The 21,552-nt window shown below is 45.5% G+C and overlaps 1 protein-coding gene across 3 annotated transcripts in view; it reads right to left on the bottom strand.

Moving 5' to 3' along the window:
* Positions 1-13,539: 13,539 nt before the first annotated feature.
* Positions 13,540-21,552, bottom strand: part of cdh11 (cadherin 11, type 2, OB-cadherin (osteoblast)) — a 195,849-nt gene continuing 187,836 nt past the window's right edge. For all 3 annotated transcript variants that reach the window (XM_068049075.1, XM_068049074.1, XM_068049076.1), the window contains 2 exons: positions 20,387-20,638; positions 13,540-15,021 (listed from right to left, as the gene is read on the bottom strand). In XM_068049075.1, coding sequence (XP_067905176.1) covers positions 14,528-15,021; positions 20,387-20,638 — 746 coding nt within the window. In that variant the 3' untranslated portion in view covers positions 13,540-14,527. The remainder of the gene's footprint in view (positions 15,022-20,386; positions 20,639-21,552) is intronic.

Here is a 21,552-nt window from a genome sequence, read left to right as displayed (position 1 = left end):
AGGTGGTGAGGGAACAAACAAGAGGCAAAAATCTACTTGACCTTATCCGCACCAAACTACCTGTCGCAGTTGCATCTGTCCATGACAGTATTGGTAGGAGTGACCACCGCACAGTCCTTGTGGAGACAAAGTCCTGTCTTTATATTGAGGATACCCATCATTGTGCTGTATGAACACAGGAACATTGGAGCAGGAGCAGGTCATTCAGCCCATTGAGCCTGCTCCGCCATTCAATATGATCATGGCTGATCATCCACTTCAATGCCTTTTTCCCACACTATCCTCATATCCCTACATGTTATTTAGAAATCTGTCAATCTCTGCTTTAAACATACTCAATGACTGAACTTCCACAGCCCTCTGGGGTAGACAATTCCAAAGATTCACGACCCTCTGAGTAAAGAAATTTCTCCTCATCTCTGTCCTAAGTGGCTTCCCCCTTATTTTGAAATTGTGTCCTTTGGTTCTAGACCCAACCAGGGGAAACCTCTTAGATGCACCTACCATGTCTATCCCTTTAAGTATTTTGTAGGTTTCAATTAGATCATCTCTCATGCTTTTAAACACTTGAGAATACAGGCCTAGTTTCCCCAATCTCTCTTCATACGACAGTCCCACCATCCTGGGAACAAGTCTGGTGAACCTTCTTTGCACTCCCTCTGTGGCAATAATATTCTTCCTGAGATAAGGGGACCAAAACTGCACACAGTACTCCAGGTGCTGTCTAACCAACCTTCTATACAATTGAAGCAAGACTTCACTACTCCTGTACTCAAATCCTCTTGCGATAAAGGCGAACATGTCATTAACCTTCCTAATTGCTTGCTACACCTGCATGTTAGCTTACAGTGACTTATTGACAAGTTCCCTTTGTAGATCTATACTTTCTAATCTCTTACCATTTAAGAAATACTCTGCACATTTGTTCCTCCTACCAAAGTGGATAACTTCACATTTCTCCACATTATATTCCATCTGCCACTGTCTTGCCCACTCACTGAGTCTGTCCAAATCCCCATGAAGCCACTTTGCATCTTCCTCATAACACACATTCTCACCTAGTTTTGTGTCATCTGCCAACTTGGAAATACTACATTTGGTTCCTACATCCAAATCATTGATATATATTGTGAACAGCTGGGACCCAAGCACTGATACCTGTGGTACCCCACTAGTCACAGCCTGCAATGTGAGAATAACCCGTTTATTCCAACTCTTTGTTCTCTGTCTGTTAACCAATTCTTATTCCATGCCAGTATATTACCTCCGATGCGCTTTAAGTTTGCTAACCAATCTCCTGTGGGGGACTTTATCAAAAGCCTTCTGAAAATCCAAGTATGCCATGTCCACCGATGTCCCTTTATCAATTCTGTTAGTAACATCCTCAAAAAACTCCAACAGGTGCGTCAAACATGATTTCCCATTCACAAATCCATGTTGACAGTGCCCAATCAGATCATTATTATCCAAGTGTCCATTTATCACATCCTTTAGAATAGATTCTAGCATTTCCCTAATGACTGATGTAAGGCTAACAGGTCTGTAATTCCCTGTTTTCTCTCTCCCTCCCTTCTTAAATCGTGGGGTGGCATTTGCTACCTTCCAATCTGTAGGAACCACTCCAGAATCTATAGAATTTTGAAAGATGATCACCAATGCATTCACTATCTCCATAACTACCTCTTTCAACACTCTGGGATGTAGAATATCAGGTCCCGTGGACTTATCAACCTTCAGCCCCATTAATTTTTCCAATACGATCTTCTTACTAATACTAATTTCCTTCAATTCCTCATTCTCCCAAGTCCCGTGGATCTCTTAATTCTGGGAGATTTCTTGTATCTTCTTCAGTGAAGGCAGACACAAAGTAATCATTTAGCTTCTCTGCCATTTCTCTATTCCCCATTATAATTTCTCCTGACTCTGCCTCGAATGGACCCATATTTGTCTTAGCCAAACGTTTCCTTTTTACATACCTATAGAAGCTTTTACAGTCCATTATTATATTTTTTGCTAGCTTACATTCATATTCCATTCTCCCTTTTTTTATCAGTTTCTTCATCCTCCTTTGCTGTATCCTCCCTTACTATTATTTCTGGCAACTTTAAAGGCCTTTTCTTTTAATCTTATACAATCCTTAATTTCCTTGGTTATCCATGGTTGACTGCCTTTACTTTTGGGATTTTTGTGCCTTGAAGGAATGTCCAGTTGCTGTATACTATGTAATATTTCTTTAATCTAATCTAATCTAATCTAATCTTAAAGACTATCCATTTCATTTAAGCCAAAAGTAACGTGAGGGGTGGAAATGGCAGTCAGTGAGGTAGTATGCTCCTCCTGTGAAATGTGGGCGATCAGGGAGAAGTCAAATGTCCCTGACGACTATGTTTGCAGGAAGTGTGTCCAGCTGCAGCTCCTTTCAGATCGCATGGATCAGTTGGAGCAGCAGTTGAACTCACTGAGGAGCTTACAGGAGTCAGAAAGTATCATAGATAGGAGTTTCAGGGAGGTGGTCACACCGCAGGTTCAGCCAGATAGATGGGTGACTGCCAGGAGGGGCAGGCAGGTAGTGCAGGAGTCCCCTGTGGCTCTTCCCCTCAATAACAAGTATGCTGTTTTGGATACTGTTGGGGGGGATGGCCTCTCAGGGGAAAGCAGCAGCAGCAGCCAGGTCAATGGCACCACGACTGGCTCTGTTGTACAGCAAGGAAGGTCAAAGTGTAGGCGGGCAGTAGTGATAGGGGACTCTATAGTCAGGGGCACAGATAAGCGTTTCTGTGGCCATGAGCGAGAATCCAGGATGGTGTGTTGTCTCCCTGGTGCCAGGGTCAAGGATGTCTCTGAACGGGCACAGGGCATTCTGAAAGGGGAGGGTGAGCAGCCAAAGGTCGTGGTCCATATTGGTACTAACGACATAGGCAGGAAGAGAGATGAGGTGCTGCAAAGTGAATATAGGGAGTTAGGCGGAAGGTTAAAAAGCAGGATCTCTAGGGTTGTAATCTCAGGATTACTCCCTGTGCCACGTGCTAGTGAGGGTAGGAATAGGAGGACAAGGCAAATGAATGCGTGGCTGAAGAGCCGGTGTAGGCGGGTGGGCTTCAGCTACTTGGACCATTGGGATCTCTTCTGGTGCAGAGGTGACCTGTACAAGAAGGACGGGTTGCATCTGAACTGGATGGGGACCAATATCCTTGCTGGGAGGTTTATTAGTACTACTCGGGAGGGTTTAAACTAGTCTGGCAGGGGGATGGGACCCAAAGTAATAGTCTCTCCGATGAGATAGTTGAGTCAAATGTAGAGGTTAAAGCAAGCAAGTCCAGTAGGCAAGCCAGGCAGGGACAGGACAGGGAGCGTGGAAGGCTTGGTAGGCTAAACTGCATTTACTTTAATGCAAGAAGCCTTACAGGTAAGGCAGATGAACTCAGAGCATGGATCGGTACATGGGATTGTGATATTATAGCTATTACGGAAACGTGGTTGAGGGATGGGCAGGACTGGCAGCTCAATGTTCCGGGGTACCAATGCTTCTGGCGTGACAGAGGTGGAAGTAAGAGAGGAGGGGGAATTGCACTATTGATTAGGGAGGACATCACGTCAGTACTTAGAGAGGAAATCCGGGGGGAATGTCCAATGAGGCCATATGGGTAGACTTAGAAATAAGAAAGGGGTGATCACTTTGATGGGATTATACTATAGGCCCCCGAATAGTCAGAAGGAATTTGAGGAGCATATATGTAGGGAAATCACAGATAGGTGTATGAATTATAGGGTTGTAATAGTAGGTGATTTTAACTTCCCTAATATTGACTGGGACTGCCTCAGTGCTAAGGGATCAGATGGGGAAGAATTTGTTAAGTGTGTCCAGGATAGATTTCTGAAGCAGTATGTGGATGGCCCTACTAGAGAAGGGGCTACACTCGACCTCCTCTTAGGAAATGAGGCTGGGCAGGTGGTTGATGTGTCAATGGGGGAGCACTTTGGGACCAGTGACCATAACTCTATTAGCTTCAAGATAGTTATGGAAAAGCATAGGACTGGTCCTCAAATTGAAGTCCTAAATTGGGGGAAGGCTAATTTCGATGGCATCAGACAGGAACTCTCAAAAGTTGAATGGGAGAGGCTGTTTACAGGTAAAGGGACGTCTGGCAAGTAGGAGGCTTTTAAAAGTGAGATAGGAAGAGTTCAGGACCGGCATGTACCTGTTAGATTGAAGAGCAAGGCTGGCAAGTTTAGGGAACCTTGGTTGATGAGGGATATTGAGGGTCTGGTCAGGACAAAGAAGGAGGCATATGTCAGGTACAGGCAGCTGGGATCAAGCGAGTCCCTCAAGGAGTATAGGGGATGTAGGACTACACTTAAGAAGGAAATTAGGAGGGCAAAAAGGGGCCATGAGATTTTCCTGGCAGATAAGATAAAGGAGAATCCTAAAGATTCTATAAGTATATTAAGAGTAAAAGGGTAGAATGGGAGAGATTCCTTAAGGATCAGTGTGGTAATCTATGTGTGGAGCCACGGGAAATGGGCGAGGTCTTAAATGAATACTTCTCGTCTGTATTTACCGTGGAGAAGCTAGTGAATGGGTGGTTGATGGTCGGCATAGACTCGGTGGGCCGAAGGGCCTGTTTCAGTGCTGTATCTCTAAACTAAAACTAAACTAATTCCCAAGGGAGGGAACAGCGATATCCTGGAGCATATCAAATTTACAAAGGAGGAGGTGTTGGAGGTTTTGAAGTGCATTAAGGTGGATAAATCCCCAGGGCCTGACCAGGTGTATTCTAAGATGCTATGGGAAATAAGGGAGGAGATTGCTGGGGCCCTGGCAGAGATTTTTGTATCATCGTTAGCCAGGGGTGAGGTACCGGAAGACTGGAGGATAGCTCATATTGTGCTTTTATCTAAGAAGGGCAGCAGGGATAAGCCAGGGAACTACAGGCCGGTGAGCCTTACATCAGTGGTGGGAAAGTTATTGGAAGGGATTCTGAGAGATAGGATTTATATGCATTTGGAAAGGCAAGGTCTGATTAGGGATAGTCAGCATGGCTTTGTGCATGGGAAATCACGTCTCACAAATTTGATAGAGTTTTTTGAGGAGGTAACCAAGAGGATCGACGAGGGCAGGGCAGTGGACGTTGTCTACATGGACTTTAGCAAGGCCTTTGACAAGGTCCCACATGGTAGGCTGGTCCAGAAGGTTCGAACACATGGGATCCAGGGTGAGCTAGCCAATTGGATACAAAATTGGCTTGGTGATAGGAGGCAGAGGGTGGTAGTGGAGGGTTGTTTTTCAGATTGGAGTCCGGTGACCAGTGGTGTGCCACAGGGATCGGTACTGGGCCCTCTGTTGTTTGTCATGTATATTAATGACTTGGATGAGAATGTAAGGGGCATGATTAGTAAGTTTGCAGATGACACCAAAATTGGTGGTATAGTGGACAGTGAAGAAGGTTGTTTAAGGTTACAACAGGATATAGATCAACTGGAAAAGTGGGCAGGGGATTGGTAAATGGAATTTAACGCAGACAAGTGCGAAGTGATGCATTTTGGGAAGTCAAACCAAGGCAGGACATATACAGTGAATGGCAGGGCCCTGGGGAGTGTTGTTGAGCAGAGAGACCTTGGGGTGCAAGTACATAGTTCCCTGAAAGTGGCAACACAGGTAGACAGGGTGGTGAAGAAGGCATATGGCATGCTTGCCTTCATCGGCCAAGGCATTGAGTACTAGAGTTGGAACGTCATGTTACAGTTGTACATACGTTGGTTAGGCCGCACTTGGAGTACTGTGTGCAGCTCTGGTCGCCGCACTACAGGAAAGATGTGATTAAGCTAGAGAGGGTGCAGTAAAGATTCACAAGGATGTTGCCTGGTTTGGAAGGCTAGAGTTGTAAAGAGAGATTGGATAGGCTGGGTCTGTTTTCCCTGGAGCGAAGGAGACTGAGAGGGGACATGATAGAGGTATATAAAATTATGAGAGGCATAGATAGGGTAGATAGCCAGAGTCTGTTTCCCATGATAGGGGTGACTAAAACTAGAGGGCATAGATTTAAGGTGAGAGGGAGGAGGTTTAAAGGAGATCAAAGGGGTAAATTTTTCACACAAAGAATAGTGGGCATCTGGAATGAGCTGCCAGAGGAGGTGGTGGAGGCAGGAACACTAGCAACATTTAAGAGGCATCTGGACAGGTACTTGAATGAGCAAGGCATAGAGGGATATGGAATGAATGGAGGTAGGTGGGATTAGAATAGATAGGCAATATGGTTGGCATAGACCCAGTGGGCCGAAGGGCTTGTTTCTATGCTGTATGACTCTATGACTCTATGACTCATTGCCTATGTACTGTCATACCTTTTAATGTATTTTCCCGATCCACCTCAGCCAATTTGCCCCTCATACCTTCACAATTTCCATTGTTCAAATTTAACATCTTGGCTTCAGATTGCACTCCCTCACTTTTAACATAATGTAAAATTCTATCATATTATGGTCACTCATCGCTAAAAGTTCTTTTACAGCAAGATTATTAGTTAGCCCTTTCTCATTACATCATACCAGATCTAAAATAGTTTGTTGTCTAGTCAGTTCCTCAACATAGTGCTCCAGAAAACCATCCCTAACACACTCCAGAAACTCGTCCTCCACAGCATTAATGCTCATTAGGTTTACCCAGTCTATATGCAGGTTGAATTCACCCATGATCACTGTATTACCCATGCTACATTCTTCTCTAATCTCCTGATTAATACCATGCCCCACACTACCACTACTGTTTGATGGCCTATAAACAACCCTTACCAATTTTTTTCCACTTTTTGTGTGGCACTACTGCCGTGCTAAATGGGATAGATTTTGAACAGATCTAACAACTCAAAACTGGGCATTGATGAGATGATGTGGACCGTCAGCAGCAACAAAATTGTATTCAACCACAATCTGTAACCTGGCATATCCCCCACTCTACCATTGCCATCAAGCCAGGGGACCAACCTGGTTCAATGAAGGGTATAGGAGGGCATGCCTGGTGCTGCACCAGGCATACCTAAAAATGAGGTGTCAGCCAGCTGAAGCTACATCACAGGTTTACTTGTGTGCCAAACAGCAGAAGCATCATGCAACAGACAGGGCTAATCAACCCCACAACCAATGGATCAGATCTAAGCGTTGCAATCCTGCCACATCCAGTCGTGAATGGTGGTGGACAATTAAACTACTAACTGGAGGAGCTGGCTCCACAAATATCCCCATCCTCAATGGGGGAGCCCAGCACATCAGTACAAAAGACAAGGCTGAAGCAGTTGCATCCATCTTCAACCAGAAGTGCCGAGTGGATGATCCATCCCAGCCTCCTCCTGAGGTCCTCAGCATCACAGATGCCAGTCTTCAGCCAATCCAATTCACTCAACGTGATATCAAGAAATGGCTGAAGGCACTGGATACTGCAAAGGCTATGGGCTCTGACAACATTTGGCAATAGTACTGAAGACTTGTGCTCCAGAATTAGCTGCACTCCTAGCCAAGCTGTTCCAGTACAGCTACAACATTGGCATCTGCCCAACAATGAAACCTACAAAATACTTAAAAGGATAGACAGGGTAGATGCAGGTAAGACATTTCCCCTGGTTGGGGAGTCTACAACCAGGTGACACAATTTCAAAATAAGGGGGAAGCCACTTAGGACAGAGATGAGGAGAAATTTCTTTCGTAAGAGGGTTGTGAATATTTGGAATTCTCTACCCCAGAGGGCTGTGGAAGTTCATTCAATGAGTATGTTTAAAGTAGAGATTGACAGATTTCTAAATACCAATGGTATAAAGGGATATCAGGGTAGTGTGGGAAAAAGGCATTGAAGTGGATGATCAGCCATCTTCGTATTGAATGGCGGAGCAGGCTCGATGGGCTGAATGGCCTGCTCCTGCTCCTATGTTCCAATGTGGACAATTACCCAGGTATATCCTATGCACAAAAAGCAAGACAAATCTAACCCAGCCAATTACCGCCCCATCCGTCTACTCCAGATCATCAGCAAAGTGATGGAAGGGGTCGTCGACAGTGCTATCAAGCGGCACTTGAACAGCAATAACCTGCTCACTGACGCTCCGTTTGGGTTCCGCCAAGGCCACTCAGCTCCTGACCTCATTACAGCCTTGGTCCAAACATGGACAAAAGAGCTAAACTCAAGAGGTGAGGGGAGCACTTGACATCAAGATCCCATTTGACCGAGTATGACATTCAGGAGCCGTAGCAAAATTGGAGTCAATGGGAATCAGAGGCAAAACTGTCTGCTGATCGGAGTCATACCTAACACAAAGGAAGATGGCTGTGGTTGTTGGAGGTCAATCATCACAGTCCCAGGACATCACTGCAGGAGTTCCTCAGGGTAGTGTCCTAGGCCCAACCTTCAGTTGCTTCATCAATGATCTTCTCTCCATCATAAAGTCAGAAGTGGGGATGTTCGCTGATGATTGCACAATGTTCAGAACCATTCATGACTCCTCAATACTGAAGCAGCCCATGACCATATGCAACAAGACCTGGACAACATCCAGCTTGGGCTGATAAGTGGCAAGTAACATGCGCGCCACACAAGTGCCAGGCAATGACCATCTCAAACAAGAGAGAATCTAACCATCTCCCCTTGATGTTCAATTGCATTACAATCATTGAATCCCCCACTATCAACACCCTAGGGGTCACCATTGACCAGAAACTGAACTGGAGTAGCCATATAAATACCGTGGCTACAAGAGCAGGTCAGAGGCTGGGAATTCTACAGTGAGTAACTCACCTCCTGACTCCCCCAAAGCCTGTCCACCATCTACAAGGCACAAGTCAGGAGTGTGATGGAATACTCTCCACTTGCCTGGATGGGTGCAATTCCATCAACACTCAAGAAGCTCGACACCATGCAGGACAAAGCAGCCCACTTGATCAGTACCCCATCCACCACCTTCAACATTCACTCCTTTCACCACTGACGCACAATGGCAGCAGTGTGTACCATAAACAAGATGCATCGCAGCAACTCACCAAGGCTTCTTCGACAGCATCTTCCGAACCCGCGACCTCTACCAGCTAGAAGGGCAAGGGCAGCAAATGCATGAGAACACCACCAGGGTTCCCTCAAAGCCACACACCATCCTGACTTGGAACTATATCGCGGTTCCTTCACTGTCGCTGGCCCAGAATCTGATACCCCCTTCCTAACAGCATTGTTGGTGTACTTACACCTCAAGGACTGCAACGGTTCAAGAAGGCAGCTCAGCACCACCTTCTGATGGGCAATTTGGAATGGGCAATAAATACTGGCATAGCCAGCAACACCCACATCCCACGAACAAACAAAAAAAAGGCTGGCAGCATTGGTAGATGTGGGAGAGTGAGATGGAGTATCTGGATGTCAGACGTGATTCCTGTGCCAGGGAGTGCTGCTGGATGAGTAATGGTGGGCGTGGTGCATTGAGCAGTGTGAGAGGTTGGAGGTTGACGGTGTGGTGGGTAGGAGATGTCCTGTGAAGATGCATTCACTGACCTTGACCACCGTGTGAGGCCATTAAATTTCTTCCACAATGCTGCCAAGTCCTCGGGGCCAGACTCTAGGCGTTTGCCTTCCTGGCCACCTGCTCGCATTCACTTCAGAGGGTGGCTCTTGAGGGCCTCCTGGTCCCACCTCCCCACTCTTCCATGGAAACATAACGTCTTTCCCCTGAGGACCTCCATAAGGCCTCCAATGTTGCATATGTGAATGGAGGAGTCCTGACTTTGCCCTGGTGCTCCAATTCCCTTCTCTCCATTTGCAGCACTGCCAGTCAGCAGTAGTCTCTGTCATTTAGTACAGCTTCCCTTTAAGAGGGACAGACTGCCTTTAAAAGCTGCAGGCTAGCTGGAACATATACGAGCCTCACATGCTATTAGACCCCTGATTGATTGTGCAGCCAGCCAACAGCATGCATGGGTCAAAGTAGAATCATTCAAAGGAGGAGGCAACATGAAGTTTGCATGCTGCCTGTTTCAGACGAAATGGGTGCGGGCAGATCACGAATCACACCCCACTGTGCCAAAAAATGGGTCTTAATGATTTTTTGGCCCTCAATGCACTGATTTCAGATTCCTTCCCATTTTAAACAGTATAAGTCTCTATAGCACGATGGATTCAAAAAATGTCATATGGCATTTTCATGCACCAATATCCTGCAGCCTCTTTGCCTTCTCAGAGTAACAAGTCTCACTCATGCCCAGACAAAGAGCTAATATGACATTATCTACTCCTTCCTTGAGATTTACAAAGTTAGTGTAAGAGTTATGCACAGGTTCTGCTCAGTCAGAGGCATGATTTTGACTTTGTGCAATAATGTAAAACCAGTAACTGTGAATCAGCAGTCAGTTTTCCATTCCATCGGGAGAGATGTAAAACGGGAGGGCGAGTCTCTATTGTCTGCTTTACACGATCACATAAAGTTAAAATGGTAGCCTAGAAGCTGAACTAAAGATGGCCCAAATGAATTTCACTCTCAGCCAGCAAAGAGGAGTCTTTGTTTGTTCTGGGATGTGTGTAATGCTGACAAGCCACATTTATTGTCTATCCCTTTTTGCCCATAGGGCATTGAGGGACAATTGTGTCATGCTGGACTAGACTCACACATAAAGACTTACATTTCGATAGCGTCTTTCACCACATCATGACATCCCAAAGCACTTCACAGCCAATGAAGCACTTTTGAACTGCAGTCACTCTTGTAATATAGGGAACACAGCAGCCCAAGTGCACACAGCAAGCTCCCACAAACAGCAATTGTAACCAGATAATTTGTTTTTTTGTAATTAGTTGAGGGATAAATATTGGTCAGGACGCTGGGGAGAGAACTCGCCAGCTCTATTTCGAAGTAGTGTCATTGGATCTTTTACATCCACATCAGCGGGCAGACGGAGCCTCAGTTTAACATCTCATCTGAAGGGGCAGCACCTTCAACAGTGAGGCACTCCCTCAGTACAGCATGTGAGAGCCACTGACTGAGCCAAAGTTAGCAACTTGGTCTATAAGCCGGTGGAGGGGGGGGTGGGGGGGTGGTAAGGTTGGCAGGCATTCCTTCCCTGAATGATGTTAGTGAACCAGTTGTGTTTTTACAAGAGTCTGGCAACTTTTGTGGTCACTTTATCTGGTGCCATCGCACAATTCACCAGATTTACTGAATTCATTTACCCAACCTACCAAGAGTCTACAACAGATGGAGGGGGTGCAGGGGTGAGTGGGGGCAGTGTGAGGTGGAAGGGGTCGTGGATTGTGATGGTTGAGGGCCAGGGTGTTATCAGAGTGCCCATCCCTACCAACATCCTGGGAAGTACCATTGACCAGAAACTGAACTGGACAAGCCATATAAATACCATGGCAGTAAGAGCAGGTCAGAGGCTAGGAATCCTGCGGCGAGTAGCTCACCTCCTGACTCCCCAATGCCTGTCCACCATCTACAAGGCTCAAGTCAGGAGTGTGATGGAATACTCTCCACTTGCCTGGATGGGTACGGTTCCAACAACACTCCAGAAACTCGACACCATCCAGGACAAAGCAGCCCGCTTGTTTGGTATCCCATGCACAAACGTTCACTTCCACCACCACCGGCGCATAGTGGCAGCAGTGTGTACCATCTGCAAGATGCACTGCAGCAACGCACCAAAGCTAGAGGGCCAAGTGTGGCAGATGCATGGGAACACCACCACCTGAAAGTTCCCCTCCAAGCCACACACGATCCTAACTTGGAACTATATTTCCATTCCTTCACTGTCGCTGGGTCAAAATCCCGGAGCTCCCTTCCTAACAGCACTGTGGGTGTACCTACCCCACATGGACTGCAGTGGTTCAAGAAGGCAGCTCACCACCACCTTCACAAGGGCAATTAGGGATGGGCAATAAATGCTGTCCTCGCCAGTGATGCCCACATCCCAGGAACAAAAAAAAATAAGAAACATGGACCCCTGTCCCCAGTTGCCCCCATGTAATGCGATGTAGTTATCAATTTGAAAGAAGTAAAATTATCCATTAATCCTTCAGAATGTCCAGGACACAATGACAATCTAGAGAACTAGTTAGAGCTCTGGGGCATCTCCTGAAGGGTCATTCTGCTGAATTTAGAACCACTGCCAATCTTAGGTTGGATCACCCTGAAGCCAAAGGCATGTAAATTCTCAGTCAATGGTGGGAGAGGGGATTGGGGGTTCTCCATTCCAGCTCCTCACCCCATCCCCTCTCTTGCATCTTTAAAGTGGACTCCCAACAGGGCCTTTAACAATTTCGACACTCTCAGTGAGTAGCACTCTAGTCTGAGTCGCAGGTCATGGGTTCAAGTCCCACTCCAGAACTGTGAGAACAGAATGTTGGCTGACACTCCACAGCAGTACTGAGGGAGTGCTGTATTTGTCAAAATTGCTATTTTTTGGATGAGATGTTAATTCGAGACCCCATCTGCCCTTTCAGATGGCACTTTTCGAAGAAGAGCAGGGGAGTTTGCCACAGTATCCTGGCCTAGCATCACTATCACATTGCTTGTTTTTTTTTTTCTTTTTTAAATTTTTTTTTCAGGAAAATCCTCAAAACAATTTATTGAGCAATGTAAAATATACAGATACTACACAATAACGGTAGCGACAGAGCTGCAGTGTATTGCGTCTTCTCCATGCAGCACGACGAGAGCTGCCAATAGTAAGGTGGTATTTGTGACCCTTGCCCAAACCACGACTCTTCTTGCCAGCAAATGTCAGGCCACGCATCTCTCTGTGCTTGTGCACAGGCTTTGTGATCCATTGGGTATCGGGGTTGCGTCGGATAGCTTTGTGGAATGGGTCGACAAGAACAACCTCAAAGAACTTATATGTGGCATCTTCACCCACCCAGTATGAAGCAAGAACTCTCAGTCCTCCGTTACCACAAAAGGTACTTCATTGGTTGTAAAGCACTTTGGAATGGGCTGAGATGATGAATGGCACTATACTATAGCAGGTATGAGAGGATGGGGTGTCGCGTCATTTTTCGACTGCAAGTTATCTCGTGAACCAGTTTCGTGGGTGGCGTATGGTAAAAAAGAAACTACTTGCATTTCAATACTGCTTTTAGCATCCTCAGGATGTCCCAAAGTGACTTACAACCAATAAAGTACTTTTGAAGTGTAAGTCATTGTTGTAGTGTAGGAAATGCAACAGACAATTTGTGCACAGCAACAAGACAATAATGAGATCATCTGGTTTTGTGATGTTGATTGAGGGATACATATTGGTCGAGGACACCAGGGAAAACTGCTGTACGTTTCTTCACATAGTGCCGAGGGTTCTGTTGCATCCACCGAAGAGGGCATATTGGACCTTGGTTTAACATCTCCTCCAAAAGGCACTAAAAAAACACTCAATGGTGGTGCTCTCAGATCTTATAGTGTGTGTTCTGACCTGTCATGATGCGTCACATTGGCACATCTCAAACCCTCTAACCAGCCCGACAGACGGCCAGAGAACCCTGTAGAGGTGACGACAACTTGTAGAAAAATTCTTTTATTGTAAAGTCTGGCTTCTCTGCCCGAAGCACAATAATAAAGCAACAGTACAATGTCCATAAAATAGAATAGTGATGCCTTAACATTTTGTTGCATGTCGTATTATTGAGACTTCATGTATTTTTTACTAAAATAAGAACTTTTAAGATTGTACAAATTGACACATAGAAATGACGTAGAAATCAGGCATTGCTCACTGTGATGGGACAGGTCTGTGCCCGACACATATTAAACACAATACTTAAAGCAAAAAAAAATGGTTTACAAGATTTAAACAGGAATAAGGTCTTGTTCTTTCGTTTTTGCAAAGACAGATTAGTTCTGTGCCCCCTCATGCCTCTCAATGTCACTGCAAGCTGTACCACAGAGAATATTCTCACAAATTTAACAGGTATAGTCAGTGACTACATTCAATACTTAAGGCTCAATATTCAAACTGTGATATTGTCCGTCTCACTGATGGCACATTCTGTGTCTTGCAAGTCATAAAGCTCTGTGGAAAAGATCTTCTTTCTCTTCCCCTGTATTTATTGACAAAAATGTATGGTTGATATCACTTTCTTTCTTACTCTTTAAAGCTTTATCTTACAGTTCAGTCATGTCTGTCCCAGCTTCTTTGAAACAATCACAGGAAATTCTAATGAAGGCTAGCCAGCTCCATCATTTCTTTCTTTGTTTTGGATGCGGTGGTGAGCGAGAGGACGAGAGAGTAGGAGGTGGGTGGTGGAAAACAGCAATGACTTAGCATCGGGGAAGCCCGTTTCACAGTATCCATCTTTGAAAAATAAAAACGTCCTTCAACATTTAAAGGATGGAGTCATTAACATCAGTTCCTGTGCTCAATAAAATTGAGCATATATATATAATATATATAATAAAAAAAGAAAAAAAGAAAATAAAAAGGGATGTAAATCTGCCCAATCCCACCAATGTTCCGGTCCAATGTTTCATCTCTCGAAGGGTCGATGTAGAATTTTAAGGCCAGGCTGCTCTATTAAATGTTAAGACTCTTCACAGGTCTCTTTAGATCCATACAGCTCTGCCAGCCTCTTAAACCGGGGTCCCCAGCTGTTAAGGTAATCGTAGTCCGGGTCAGATTCCGTGGTAGCAGATTCCAAGGAGCTGAGGGATCCAGCCACTGAGTCCCTTCCTTCATAGCCATAGATCTGGATGGAATCGTAGGGCGGGGCAGTGGGGTCGCAGTCGGCCTCCTGGAGCCTGACTTTGATGAAGTCGTCAACATCCACGCTGTTGGGGGCAGTGCAGAAGCCTTGCCTGGGCATGTACTGGAGCTCGGGCTTGATATCCTTCCGTGGTAGGAAGCCATTAAGGCCATCGGGGTTCTGCAGCGTGGCGATGTCGAAAGCTTCGGTGTCCTCCTCCCCTCCTCCCTCATCGTCGTAGCTGATAATATTCTCCCGCACATCCTCCTCTTCAAACACTATCAAGGGCTCTTTCTTTTGACGTCTCAATGTCACAAACAGAACCACAATCACTGGGGGAGGGAGTGAGAAAAAAGAAAGGCAGGTTACCATCTGGAAACAGTTTTACCTACAGAGAACATTCAACAATTTTCCAAGGTAGAATGTGAAGGACTGCACCCTCAGAAAGTTGCTAAATGAAGCACACCCAAAAACATGCTTAGTTGACAAGCTAAAGTGATTCCTTCATTAAGGGATTTATACAGTCTTGCGGTGTAAGTAATGGATTCCCAAGTTCCCAAAACATTGTGGCTGTATTTCAGTCCTTATATTATATTTTATCATTTCAACCCTTTGGTCGCCTTCCATTACACAACTTAGAGGACAACTGTTTTTCATCTGGATTTGTATTTCAATTCCAGAAGAGGAGGTGACAGTTTCGAGTGAATAATGGTTTGTTCTATGCTGGCTTTCAGTGTGGCATCCTGATTGTTTGTCTCAACATAAATTAAAAGCAGAAGAAAAGGTACACAAGGTTTTTTTTTCATGAACGACCCGGGTTCAATTCTGGGTACTGCCTGTGCAGAGTTTGCAAGTTCTCCCTGTGACCGCGTGGGTTTTCGCCGGGTGCTCCGGTATCCTCCCACAGCCAAAGACTTGTAGGTTGATAGGTAAATTGGCCATTATAAATTGCCCCTAGTATAGGTAGGTGGTAGGGAAATTGAGGGAAGGTGGGGATGTGAGAGGGTAATGGGATTAATGTAGGATTAGTATAAATGGGTGGTTGATGGTCGGCACAGACTCGGTGGGCCAAAGGGCCTGTTTCAGTGCTGTATCTCTAAATAAATAAATATGAGCTTGTACTGAGTATGGACATTGGTGAACCAGTCCATCCAGGCTGTCCCACACAATTATGATACTCCCCATCCCACCCAAAAAAACCATTTCAGCTCCTGGGAGGGGTGAAAAACCAGATTAAAAATCCAATGCAATTTGAGAGAAAACAAAATGAGAAATTCTTCTCCAACCCACCCCCCCCCAATCCCCCATCCACTCCACCCCCCCCAACACCCATTCCCACCGCCCCCCCCCCCTCTCCCCACAAACACCACCATTCCTAGGTGACCAAATCTCGTCCAGGAGATCACTCTGGCAGAATATGTCCAAACTACGGCCTATTGGTTGCATTCGCACTGAACCCTGGCAGTGTAATTTACAAGGCTCAGGTAAATAAATCATAGAATCATACAGCACAGAAGGAGCCCATCCAGCCATTTCGAAGGGCAATCTAGTTAGTCCCCCTCCCCCGCACTTTCCCCCTATCCCTGCAATTTTTTCTTCTTCAAGTATTCATCCAATTCCCTTTTGAAGGTTACTATTGTATCTGTATCCATCACCCTACCAGGCAGCGCATTCCAAATCCTAGTCACTAGATGGCTATTAAAAAAAATTCCTCATGTCGCCTCTGATTCTTTTGTGCCCCCTGATTTTCAACCCTTCAGCCTCTGGAAACAGTTTTTCTTTATTTACTCTATCACTCAGATACTTCAGTTATGTGGACATGAGAATCTGGGATTGTTCTCCTCAGAGCAGAGAAGGTTAAGGGGAGATTTAATAGAGGCGTTTAAAAATTTTGATAAAGAGTGAATAATGAGAAACTGGTTCCACTGGGAGAAGGGTTGGTAACCAGAGAACAGAGATTTAAGGTGATTGGCGGAAGCAAATTCATTAGTAATGTTCAAAAGAAAATTGGAGATATGTACTTGAAAATGAAAAACAATTGCAGGCTGGGGGAGAGAGCAAGGGAGTGGGACTAATTAGTTTGTTCTTTCAAAGACCGGGCACGGACACAATGGACTGAATGGCCTCCTTTTGTCCTGTAAGATTCTATTAAGAATGTAAGAATCAAGTTGGGGTTGAAATCATGCTCGTGTTAGTTACAAATGGGTTTACATGAAGTTCCTGAGTACGAGTTTAATACCGAATATTTTAATGCTATTATTGTTCAGGAATCCATGAGCAACAACTGAAGCGAAACTGTCATGAAAAATATTGTTTGAGACAGTTGTCATGGACTTTCTGTGACAAAACAAAAGTTTTGAATGCAAAATAAAGATGCTACCTTGTCTGGTCAACACAATACATCAACATTGCAATCAGTATTTGCATTTTAACCGCTACAGGACGCTGGTTCAAACTTTATTGAGGTGCCTCTGGAGCCCCAACTGATGCCAGCAGCTTGTGTCTGATAAGCAAGTAAAACCAGCAGACTGATATTATGATCCTGCCCCCAGATCACATTAGTTTCCCCTGTTTGGGTGCCATTCAATTTCTACTGTTCTTTAAAGTTGCTCCTTAAAATCTATTATTTGATAATAGATTTAAATATGAAGCAGGGGATTACCCAAGTTCCCTCCTCTTTCACCCTCCATTTTTCACCTCCTGTTGTATACTATTCCAGAACTCTCCTTGCCAAACTCCCATCTACCACATGTCGCAAACTTGAGATCATTGAAAATTTTGCTGCACGATTCCTAACTTGACCCAGTTCTGTTCACCCATCATGTGTTCGCTGAGCTACATTGCCTCCCAGTCCGGCAACACCTCAGTTTTAAAATTCCCATCCTTACTTTCAAATCCCTCCATGGCCTCAGCCCCTCTCCATCTCGGTAATCTCCTCCAGCCCTACAGCCCAGTGAGATATCTGCACTCCTCGAATTCTGGCCTCTTGTGCATCCCCGATTTTCATTACTCCAACAACTGCGGCCATGCCTTCTGTTCCCTGGGCCCTAACTTCTGGAGTTCCCTCTGTAAACCTCCCCAGTTCTCTACCTCTCTCTTCTCCCCTAAGATGCTCCATAAAGCCTACCTCTATGACCAAGCTTTTGGTCACCTGTCCTAATATCTCCTATGTGCCACGGTGTCAAATTTTTGTCTGATAATACTCCTATGACGCGCCTTGGGACTTGGTTAAAGACGTTATATAAATACACGTTGTTGCTACTGGTCTCTGAACTTTGCTCTTCCCTGTTTACTTGGTGCAGATCCCCAGGCAGGACTTTTGTTTTGGGGTCGGGACCCTGACATCGGGACCATTTCCAGATCCCAACCCCACACCACATCAGCGCCTGAAGCCTGCTGGCCAATCAGCAGCCAGGTTACCTGCTCGCCAACCAATTAAGGATGGCCTGCGGACTCCCGAAGCAGATGGGGGGCGGGGAGCGGGGCAGGCGAGACCCTCCAGCCCTGAGAGATCGACAGCCCCACTGTCAAAGGTGGGAGATTCCAATGTTGCCAAGAGAGAGGAGGTGCCCCTGAAGACTGTTTATTAAAGCTGCCAGACCGCTACATTAGAGGGGAACCCCTCCACAAGGCCTCCTGTATCCGCAGCCGTGGCATCTAACAGACACCGCCATGGGGACTGAGGGGGGGGTGGGCGGTTAAAGTTAATTGGAGCACTGACCCCCTCGGTCTGCCAGCAGGAGGCCACCTCCTTACATCGGCTGTGGTTCAGCTACCACAGGGAGCTGACTGTCGACTGGAAAATAGCAGTTGGCATCTCCCCAGTGCCCTCAATAGGCCCTTTATGGGCCTTAATTGGCTGCTTGCAGGCAGGCAGTCATTACCCACCCCCCAACACCTTCCCCAACCATGCACTTTTAAAATCGCCCAGAGGTGGGAACATGTCGACAAACCATCACATCACTGTCTGAGGCCAATTTTCCAGCCCTCCCAGCTCCAGTCCCACCTTCAACACGAATCAAAAATTCTGCCCCTTCATTCCCATCCTACCAAAGGAAATGTGCAGAACCCATTGGTAAAGAGGATTATCTGTCTTCACAGTTTAAGGATGAAACTCAATCTCTAATGGTACCCGCAGTTTGGGTTCGAGCCAGGCAGTGCTTCTTTCACACTGCCTTTCTGGAACCTCAGCTCTACTGCGTAGAGCTCTGTGCTGACACTATTCCTTGCAAAACAAAAGGCAAAAGTCTGCTATTTATTTCTGGGGGAGATCTTTTACATCTTATATGGTTTGTTTTCATCTAACTGGCTAACTTTAGTGTACATTAGTCTAATGACGCAACAGGAGTGAGTGATGCCTCTTTGGAAATGCTAATCCACTCATTGTAAATCCAAACAGGTCAGTCTGTCATCGTCACCTCACTGTTTACCTGCCTCTACAAAGAGGGTCAAATGTCAAAGCCACAGCTCTTTGCGATTCTGAGCCGTCCTCATTAAACGTGCAAATGCTCTTAGCGCAAAGGGAAAGATGTTAACGCAAAAAGAAAAACACTCAGCCCAAGGTTCCCAGTTCCTCCAAGCAATATGAATTTTGCTGAAAGATACTTTCAATATATTTAACTTTAGTTCACGGTGTAACAGTGACTGCACTTCATCATGCATACTTCAGGGCCTGTTGGCCACAATCACAGTGTAACCCTTATGGACCACAAAGATTACATTGAAGACTGTCAAAAATAAAAACTTCATGCAGTAGCAGCCATTATAATAGCTCTCACACATGTGAAAGAGCATCAGTCAGTCTCCATCAGTGCTGTGATATTTTGTTCCTTAGGGGTTTCAATGTAAACTTTCAACCACATTCCGCTTTAACACCTTGCAGATTAGGGTCATTAGGCCAATGCTTCTCACTCTTTTGTATACAAGGCTCACTCTGACTGACCTGACCCTAATCCAGGCCTCACTATAAATACATGGAACGAATACAGATTTTAAAATGATTTTTTTTTTCCTTAACATCTTGGCGTTCCACTGGCCTTGTTGTCGAGGTTCATGGATGAGCTGGGGGCCACAGGTTGCGAAATCCCGTTTTGCTTTATTTAAAAAATAACCTGCATTGCACGTTATGTTTCTGGCATAGTTCAGTTGTAATTCATGTCCTTGGAATAAAATGTAGGACAAGCATTCAAGACGCGCAGTGGTTAGCTCCGCAGCCTCACAGCTCCAGCGACCCGGGTTCAATTCTGGGTACTGCCTGTGTGGAGTTTGCAAGTTCTCCCTGTGTCTGCGTGGGTTTTCTCCAGGTACTCCTGTTTCCTCCCACATGCCAAAAGACTTGCAGGTTGATAGGTAAATTGGCCATTATAAATTGCCCCTAGTATAGGTAGGTGGTAGGGAAATATAGGGACAGGTGGGGATGTGGTAGGAATATGGAATTAGTGTAGGATTAGTATAAATGGGTGGTTGATGGTCGGCACAGACCCGGTGGGCCGAAGGGCCTGTTTCAGTGCTGTATTTCTAACTAACTAACTAAAAAGTACTTCATTGGCTCTGAAGTGCTTTGGGACATCCTGAGGATGTGAAAGGTGCTATAGAAATGCAAGTTATTATTTTTTCTTCTTTCTTTTATATCATTCTCCTCACTCCCTTCCTTTCTCTCTTTCTCCCCTCATTTTCTCACTTTCTTCCTTCACTTACCGAGAAGTATGATGATGCAGGTGAGGATGGCAATCAGCGCTCCGGTGCTGAGCCCCGCCGGCAACGTCAAGGGTTCCGCGTTGCAGGACTGCACACTCCCATCGGCACTACAGCTGCACACCCGGATGGTGAGAGTGTTGGTGCTGCTCATGACGGGGACCCCTCCATCTGAGATCACCACCGGCAAGAGGTAGACTTCCTGTTTCTGCCGCCTCATAGCTCCTCGACGCACCGTTATTTCAGCAGTATGTCCTGTGTGTGGGGAGAGTGGCACAGAGTGAGGTAACGAAGGACATCAGGCAGAATCCCTTAATATATCTGCATTAGAAGATGAAACATCCTCAACAAAATGGGTATCACAGAGGTTATCGTCCTGGACTAGTAACAGGAGGTTATGAATTTACAATTCCACCCATGCTGAATTGTAGAAACATGGGAGTTGGCCCCTCAAACCTGCTCTGTCATTCAATTAGATGGACCATGGCTTATCTGTACCTCAACTCCATTTATCCTCCTTCCATAATCCCTTAATATCCTTACCTAACATAAACCTATAAATCCCAGTTGTGAATTTTTCAATTGACCCCCCTAGCCTCAATCGCTTTTTGGGGAGAGAGTTCCAGATTTCCATTCCCCTTTGTGTGAAGAAGTGCTTCCTGACATCATTCCTGAAATGTCCCCTTATTCTGGATTCTCCCATTTGTGATAGTGGGTTCAATAATTCTGGTAAATTGTGGCATGAAAACTATTAGATAGCTGTAAGAATCCAACTGGATCACGAATCTCCTTCAGGGGAGGGAGCCTGCCATCTGGGTTGTATGATAACTGCATTCCTATATCATTGAGGGGAGGCGGTGGTGGAAATGTCACTGGGCTAGTAATTCAGGAACCCAGCTTAATGCTCTGGGGAAATTTGTTCAAATCCCACCAGAGCAGCTGGTGAAATTTAAATTCAATTAATAAATCTGGAATTAAAAAGCTAGTCTAATGATGACCATGAAATTATTGCCGATTGCTGTAAGTAAAAACCCATCTGGTTCACTAATACCCTTCAGGGAAGGAAATCTGCCATCCTTACATGGTCTGGCCTGCATGTGTCTTCCACAGCAATGTGGTTGACTCTTAAATGCCCACTGAAATGTTCTAACAAGCCACTTAGTTCAAGG

This window comes from Heterodontus francisci, chromosome 17, assembly GCF_036365525.1.
Source record: "Heterodontus francisci isolate sHetFra1 chromosome 17, sHetFra1.hap1, whole genome shotgun sequence".
Classification (NCBI taxonomy): domain Eukaryota; kingdom Metazoa; phylum Chordata; class Chondrichthyes; order Heterodontiformes; family Heterodontidae; genus Heterodontus; species Heterodontus francisci.
Note: the sequence above shows the minus strand (reverse complement) of the source record. Positions and strands in the feature narration are given on the sequence as shown.